Source organism: Orycteropus afer, unplaced genomic scaffold (genome assembly GCF_000298275.1).
Source record: "Orycteropus afer afer isolate SDZICR_OR568_19922 unplaced genomic scaffold, OryAfe1.0 scaffold00803, whole genome shotgun sequence".
Lineage (NCBI taxonomy): Eukaryota > Metazoa > Chordata > Mammalia > Tubulidentata > Orycteropodidae > Orycteropus > Orycteropus afer.
In genome coordinates, this window is record NW_006922390.1 from 621,741 (window position 1) to 630,447 (window position 8,707).

The 8,707-nt window shown below is 43.8% G+C and overlaps 1 protein-coding gene across 1 annotated transcript in view; it reads left to right on the forward strand.

Moving 5' to 3' along the window:
* The window catches only part of PEPD (peptidase D), a 210,743-nt gene that overhangs the window by 62,422 nt on the left and 139,614 nt on the right, over positions 1–8,707 (forward strand). Inside the window, exon 7 of the mRNA XM_007957826.2 lies at positions 4,307–4,351. Within this exon, the coding sequence (XP_007956017.1) occupies positions 4,307–4,351 (45 nt within the window). The remainder of the gene's footprint in view (positions 1–4,306; positions 4,352–8,707) is intronic.

Here is an 8,707-nt window from a genome sequence, read left to right on the forward strand (position 1 = left end):
TCCTGATGTCTGCTTTGATATTGATAGATATACTCTAATTTTCTTATGCTTAGTATTTGCCTGGCATATCTTTTTTCATCTCTTTTTTCCTTTCTTTTTCACCTATCTTTATCTTTACATTTAAAGTACATCTCTTATAGGCAGAAATAGTTGGGTCACGCTTTGTTTTACTGACCTTATTTTAGTTTTAATTGAAGTGTTTAGGTCATCATTAATGTGATTGAATATAAGTATACTGTTTTATTATTTGCTTTGTGTTTGTTCCCTCTCTTTTTTTGGTCCTTTTTCCTTTCCAGCCTTCTTTTGGAGTGAGTATTTTTTAGTATTCTATTTTATCTCCTCTACTGGCTTATTAGGTATGTCTTTCTAGTTTGGGGTATTCATTTTTTGTTGGTTGCTTGGTTTACAGTTGTTGTTGTTGTTGTTGTTGTTATGTGCCATCGAGTCGGCCCCGACTCATAGCGACCCCTCCTTGGGTTTCCGAGGCAGTATCACTACGGAAGTAGGATTGCCCAACCTTCCTTCCGAGGAGTGGCTGGTGGGTTTGAACCGCCAGCCTTCTGGTTAGCAGTCAAGTGCTTTAGCCACTATGCTACCAGAGTTTACAGTAGGCATCTTTAACTTGTCACAGTTTCCCTTCAAGTTACATACCACTTCACTTACAGCATAAGAACATTACAGCAACGTTCTATCATTTACACTCTTCTATCCTTTGTGCTAGGAGCTCTGGTGGCGTAGTGCCTAAGGCACTTGACTGCTAACCAGGAGGCTGGTGATTCAAATCCACCAGCCACTCCTCAGAAGGAAGGTTGGGCAATCTACTTCCGTAGTGATACTGCCTCAGCAACCCAAGAAGGGGTTGATATGAGTCCGGTCAGACTCAATGGCACATAACAACAACAGTCCTTTGTGCTATTTTTGTCACAAATTTTACTTGTATATGTATTATATACCACACCATGCATTATTATTACTTTAAGTTTAAATAGTCAAGTATCTTGAATATTAATAATGCTTATCTTTGTATATAACAGGTCTTTATTTCCCCCCCCGCTCTGGTTGCTTAAGATTTCTCTGTGTTTTTTGGCAATTTGAACATGCTGTGCTTATGGTAATCTTCTGTGCTTGGGGTTTGTTGAACTTCTTGGTGGTATATAATTTTAATTGAACTTGGAAAATTTTTAAATTGTTGAAGAATTACCGCCACTAACATCTTGTAAGAAACACTGTAAGCCAGTGTATGATGTAACAATATCTTTAAAGTATAATCATGTACTGCGTAATACCCGTTTGGGCAACAATGTCTGACCGCATACACATCTGTGGTCCCATAAGGTTAGAAATCCCCATCAGACAACAGGACGTAGCAGACACAACAGCTTCCTGCAGGCAACAATTGTATCTCACATCTCTTGTTATACAGAGCAATTGTGCTGCCAGGCATATATGGTACAGTACATATATAACTTTTAATACATAGGTCTTGATAGTCATAATAAACCTAAGTTACTGGCTTATATATGTACTTTACTGTACTTTGTATCTAAGATGTTTACCATAACCATGCTTCAATTCATAGCAGTAACTTCTGATCTCTTGTATCATGCATTTCTTGAGTGTTGTAGTGTTATCTGTTAAATTTTCTTTCGACAGTATTACTGTAAAGTGCATCATGCCTCCTAAATACAGCAAAACTAGTGCTAGTGATAGCAGCAGCAAGAGACAAAGTGGAAGTATTGATTTATAAGTGAAGCAAAAGGTTATTAAATAACAGGAAGGTGGAAAATCAGTGAATGCTATTGCTCACCATTTAAGCATGGCATACTCAGTAATCATGACAATCTTTAAAAGCAAAAAATTCTCTAAGTCATTAAAGAATTGGTCCTACTGAAAGCTATGAGGCTAACGAAACTGTGAAAGGGGCCTGTATGAGATATGGAGAAATTGCCAGTGACATGGTTTGAAGACCAAATGTAAAAGTGAATCCCCTCTCAGCATGTTGATCTCTATGAAGGCACAAAGCTTGTTCACGATGCTTAAAGAAAAAGTAGGACCACGCACAATATGGTGTTCACACGATGTCCAAATCACATACCATCCTATTTGACAGAACTTACTGTGGACACAACTTTACTGAAAGACAAAAGGCAAAAAAAAAAAAAAGTAGAAATCTATATCCAGTTACAACACTCTCCCAAAATGGAGTATAATAAAGATTTTTTTCAGACACACTGAAGCTGAGACAATCTGTTGCTAGCAATAGGGCAGAGAGGAGGAGATTGGCTGCCAGAGCTGCTTGCCACCACTCCTACCTTCCTGCCCAAGGTAGACAGCCCACTTCATTTAGCCCTGTCAGTGGCAGAACAAGGCTGTGGTTCCAGCACTCCTCAGGAGAGCATTGTGAAGGAAGGCAATAGATCTTTAGTGTCTCCTAGTTCTGTGTGAACACTGGGAACGTTCCAGTTTGCCACTCCCAGTACTTGCTCTTTGCTAGGCCTCAAGGAACCTTACCCTACATGTGCACATCTTAGTGTTCAGTACAGATTTGTGGGGACCTCTGTGCCTCTGGAACGCTTTTCTTCATGTAGCTTCCTCTTGTATTCTACCTCACAAATTTAAGCTGCCCTGATTTCCCTGAACTCTAGTCAGTTTCCTTGCTTCACTGAGACCCATATGTTCTGCTTGGGTTTTCTCTTCCTACACCAAAGTCTAGAAAGTGTCCCCAGGCAGGAAGCTGAGGCAAGCACAACACTCACCTAATTTGTTTTTTCAGGGATCAGTGTTTGGTGCTGCCTGTTGTCAAGTATCTGGAACAGTTTCATATTTGTTAAATATTTTTTTTATTTGTTTATGACAAGAGGGCAAGTTTGGTACCAGTTATTCCCTCATTAAAGTCAGTTATTTCTCTTAATCTGTTTAGTTCTTTAGATTTTTTTCCCCTTTATAGCCATCTTATTTGCTCATGAATCTAGTAGCACATATGTGAAGGTTTCTTGGTAGATGATGGATGAAGTCCATAAGTTCTTTTTCCCCTTTTGGAACCTCTACTGTAGTATGGTGTAGTAAATTACTTAGTGTGGCTTTTCTACCCATAAGGCTTTGTAAACTCTGAGGTGGAATTTGCCATGAGCAACTGAGGAGCTCCTGATTGCTAAAGTTATCCACCTGGGATACTTCTGTTGAGCAGTAGCACAAAGCAATGTTCTGGAAAGTTTGCTGTCTCTCAGGTGCTTAGAATTCTGATTGGCTAGTTTGGCCACTCTGCCAGGCTCAAAAGGAGGCCTCCTAGAGGCAGAAGTCTCTCTCTGACTGCTGGCTGAGAAGGAGGTGCTCCTGAGAGAAACATGGTTCTGAGAGAAACTCAGTCCTGAGAGACACGCACCACTGGGAAAGAGGCACAAGAGACACGCGTTGTTGAGAGAGACACTGAGAGACATGCATTGCTGAGAGAGACACTGAAAGACACGCATTGCTGGGAGAGTTGCTGAAAGAGACTGAGCATTTTTCCTGAACTTGAATTGTAGCCTGGTGCTTCCCTAATAAACCCCATAATCTGCGAGTTCTGTGTGGCCACTGCAGTGGATTATCAAACCCAGCAGAAAGGTGGTGAGTGCTGCTGGAGAAACGGTTGGTGTCAGGGTTGGTGAAAGGGCTGGAGGGAGGCAGCATGTCTGGCCTCGCAGGAATAGGCCTTGGGCTACTGATGGTGATTCTGTCTTCCTCTTGTGGGGTTAGAGGAGATCAGAAGATGTGGCCTCCTTTTTTTTATCATACAGTGACACCTCATCCCATGTCACCATTTGGTGGCAGAGGGAATGTTCCATGTGTGGCTGAGTCCAGGGCCTGTTTCTGAGAAGTATAAGCTGGTAGGATGCTAAAACTTGCCCCTTCCCCTGTCCTTTGGCTGTTCATTACCCCAGATGCCTCACTGGAGGCTGAGATGATTGCATGCTCAGGTTTTCAAGCATGTTGCTTTCAGGTTCAGAAACCTGTAAGTATGTAGTATCTTCCTTCTTTCTTAATGCTCTTCCCAAGTTGCTGGAGCCATGGGAGGCCATGCTGTCTGCCCAGTAGTGGTAGGGATGATTATGGTTTGAAGCGATACTTTTTCACCCTAGCTGACACAGCCCAGGCTGCCAGGCCTGCTGTAGGAGGTGATCAGCAGGCCTTCTGCAGGCCAAGGAGCCATGCAGTTAAAGTTTGGGGTCCTCTCTCTGTCATGGTGTACATGACTTGGATGAGGTATTTCTCGCTGGGAGATGATATACCATTGAACTAATGGGCTTCATTTGTTTCTTCCCTATAGGTTTAATGTCAATAACACCATTCTTCATCCGGAGATTGTTGAGTGGTAAGTATGGCCCATGGCCACCTTGGCTATTAATTGTGCTCAGGGAGGTGGGAGACCCTCCAGTCTACCCCCCCCCATCTCAAAGAGCCCCTCAGACAAGCCTTTCCACAGAACCTACCCTTTCTGCCTCTTCTACTTTGTTTTTTTTTTTTTTTTTGCATTTGTTCTTTGGTTTGTTTCTTAGAAAGGACATGAGTCACTTGGATGTCTTTTTTTTTCTTTCATCTTTTCCTTTGTTTTCAATCTTTTTGAAACTCCTACCATAGTAAGCCAAGGTAAGTTAGCTAAGTAGGTAGGAAAAGGGTAAAAATAAACATCACACATAATCCTTTTACTGCTGTTGTTAATTGCTGTCAAGTCTGGCTTGGTGACTCCCATGTGTGCACAGTAGAACTGCTCCTGTGGTTTTCAAGGTTATGTGAAGTAGATCACCAGGCTTATCTTCTGAGGTACTTCTCAGTGGCTTGAAACTGCCAAACTTTTAGCTGTCAGTCAAGTGCTTAATCATTTGCACCACTCAGGGACTCCGTTACTAGAAAGGTGAATATTTTCTCTGCAGGTCATGCATATATCTTGACTAGTGTGGCATTCTATTATATACTTCTTTTGTTACCAGCTTTCTTCCCTTGGTAACACAGGCAGCCCTTAACAGCATAACTGGTTTCTATTAGGTTGCTGCAGCAAAAGCATTTTCAGTTAGGGAGTACCTCTAGGTCCTGAATGCCCCCAGTGCTGATGTGCCACCAGTTTTCTTCCTAAGCCATCAGGTTGCTCTTTGGTAGTGCCAGAACTTTTTTCCCCTGTGTTGGCTGGCTGCACTTGAAGATGGCAGGTTCGTTGCCGAATCATCACTTGATGGAGGGATGTGTGGTCTCTTCACATCAGATCTTAATTCCATGTAGCCACGATTTTCTGTCTAGTTGGGGGCCATGCTCATTCAGTATTGGAGGTTGGGGACACTGCCTCCTGAAGGATGGCTAGGAGTTGGCTGGTACAATTTGGGGATGTGGGGGAGAAGTAGAGGAGACTAGGCTGAGGGGCCAGTTTTTCAAAAGCTAGAGATAGAGAGACAGGAAGAGGCTAGGCTGGCCTTGGTGAGTTTTTGACTTTGTCTTAAGAGAAACAGAAAACACAGGAAACCTTTGAAGAGTATACGCAGGAGAATAGTAGGATCAGGTTTGCATTTTTAAAAATCATTTTGGCCTCAGACTGGGGAGTCCATTGTAGAGGCACAAAGGTAGAGACAGGTAACCCGTTAGGAAATTGTTGCAGGGGCCCAGGGGTAAAGAGGTGGTTAAGAAGAATGCTCTTGGTGAGGAACTGGCTGTAACAGTTGAGTAAATGTTGGAGTTGAAGGTGACTCTGGATTTTTATCATACTGCTGTGTGGTGCCATCACTGAGATGGGGAAGACTGGGAGGGGCAGGTGCGGTGGCAGATCAGGAGGGTGTTTGGGATGTGTGGAGTATGAGGCACATGTTGGTGGGGGAGAGGGCTAGGCCTTAGTGCTGTCGACAGGGTCGGTGCTGATCTTTGGGAGAGTTCACTGTCAGGTGGGCCCTCAGCTCTGGCCCAGTGCCCACCATAGCCACACATCTGTGAGCGTGAGAACCTGTGTCCTTCAAGTTCACAGCTGCCTCTTTTTGCTTTTAAAAAGTAACAGATGCCTGGCCTACCTGCAGCCACAGTTGGCAGAAAAATAAACCCTGGATCCTCAGGAACAGGCTTGTGTCCATGTACGCTTCATATAGGACACTCCTTCATGGTCACTTATGATTTGAGTGCTTTGGAGAGCAGGGTAGGTTGTGCACTTTGACATCTCCTAAGGGATAAATCATTAGCTTGTCACTTGGAAGAAGCACACTTTAATTCTAGTGACATTTCCAAAGCTCTGAGGTAGATATTGTGTTCGTAAGAAGATGTCCCAGCGTTACTAAAGTGAGCAGCAGAATGGACTGATTTGGCATTTGATGGCAGTAGAATTATTTTAGAAATGTCACATAGCCCTTACTGCCTCAGGGGTGTGTTCCATAGCATGGATCCTGGCTGCTCTAGTGGCTGCGGTCATTCTCGGTGAGGTCCGCTGTAGTCATGATAATTGCTGTCTCTGAGTGACTGAAGTAATTCTGGAAGACTGGCTGGCAGGTCCCTCCCACTTATAGGAGAGTGTGGGCTTTCTATGACATTAACTTATGACTCATTGATGCATCTGTGGACACCTGTGTCCATCCTTTCAGCTTTTACCACCACCCTCTCTCTTTAGGCCCTGTAGGGGGAAGACACATGAAGGTAGTGGCAAAACCATTAATTTGGGACGTAGGCACATCTGAATTCTAACCCCAGCCTGACCCACTTGTGAAATCTCTTGACTTTTCTGAGCTTCAACTTCATCATCTTAAAATGGGGATATAGTAATACCTAACTCATGGTGTGGAGGTGACAGTACACTGAGTCTCCTGGTGGGACCTCCTGGGGGATAGCTCAAGGATTGAATTGTCATTCATAAGTGCTGACATAAGTCAATTTCAATGGCCATCATCTTTTGTGATTTCCTGTGTGTACACTGAACGCATGTCCCCTTATTTGAAGAGACGTTTTATCTATGTTACAGGGCAGGTGATCTAATGATCCCCAAGTTACAGATAAGGAAGGTGAGGCTCAGGGAGATTAGTGACTTGTCTGGGCAACAGCCAAGAGTTGAGCCCAGGCTGATGGTTCCAGGGCCTGTGCTTGTGCTGCCTCCTGGAACCCTGAGGAGCACCCTTGAGGAAGGGGCACTTCCTGATTGTAGTCAGCTTTTCCCTCAGCTCATTCTTGACCCTGCTGGACATAACATGTGGTACTCAGAGCCCTTGAAATGGATCTTGTGGTGTGGGGTATTGGGGTGTGCAGCTGCGTTCCCTCTGGCACCACGTCCCACCACCCACACACATCCCAGATCCCGGTGGCATCTGGGCTGGGGATTGTGTTTCCTCTCGGAGCCTTCTGGTTGGGAGGCAGCAAGCAGCCTCTCATGGCACAGGGATGCTTCCTTTCTCATTTCTGTTTGGGTGTCATTCATTTCCTTACTGCGACTGTTTTATTGTTTTCCATTCTCTCAAGCAGTGCCTTTTTGATTTCCTGTAAATTCCTCTATAATCATAGTCTTCCCCACAAACATGAGATCATAACTGATAATTTCTTTTCTTGTGTTGGGTATTGCAGTTTGAATGCGAAGGTCAAAAGTTGAAATTTAATAAGAGCAACCATTTTCCATACTTTAGACTGAGATTCTACTTTCCTGTTTTGTAGATGATTAAATTGATCTGAAGGTGGGGTAGGCAATAAAAGGAGATACTTTCATACAGTATAATAGCTCAGTGCCTTGGTTTTGGTTAACTATCTCTGGAAGCGTCAGAGAAGACCAAGCATGTCAGCAACTGCCGTGTGTATTCTTGGGTTTTAAGTGAGACTGTGCGAAATTGAGTCATCTGCTGTTTTTAGGGCTGTTAGTTACACGGAATGAAAGCATCCTGCATGTATTAATCAGGCAGTGGGTAACATCTCTTTCTATTCCCCTGCCTATCTCTGTCTACAGGAGATGGTAAAAGTAGATGATTTAGGGGCAGACGTACACTAGGTTCCTGCATCCTGGATAACACGTCCCGAATTAGAAAAGACACTAGGTGATGACCTGGATTCAGATGGGTGTGTGAGAAGTATTCCAGTGTACTTGGTCCTCTTTTTCTTCAATTAATAGGCATTTAACCCTAAGTCAGTCCACAAAACCAAGTAGAAAGTGGCAGAGTGAGAACACCAGAGTGTTACCGTCTGCCAGAAGGCAGGAGACAGAATGTAGGAGCATCAGCAGAGGGGAAGGCATGGTCAGGTTAGGGCTCAGCGGGTACCTATTCCTCTCTGTCCACAGCCTGCCTACCTGCCTATCTCCAGGTAGGCCACAGGCACACATTAACTCACAGTTGTACTAAACCACTATTTTCTTCATGACCGTGGTTTCTTTGAGAGTACTTACTGATTGAGCCTCCAGAGGATAAATAATGTTAATCAGCTCTTTTCTTTCGGTTCTTCCTGTTCTGGGATTTTATCCTTTCCATCACTGGGTTATTGGAAGGAATGCTCATAGGGTGGTATTGAATTCCTACCCTCCTGGCTCCCACAGAACCATCCCCTGCACATTTATCTCTAAGAGAGATGGAATGCCTGATCCTTTACATGGGTTTTGTGTACACAGTGGCAGTTTGATACTTGGAGCCTGAATTTGGAGATACTTCATCCTGTCTTGCTACTGTTTTAATCAGTGGAACATTCCAGCCTCAGTTAATTGATATCTTAATCCTGGGTTTAATGCCCAGAGGCA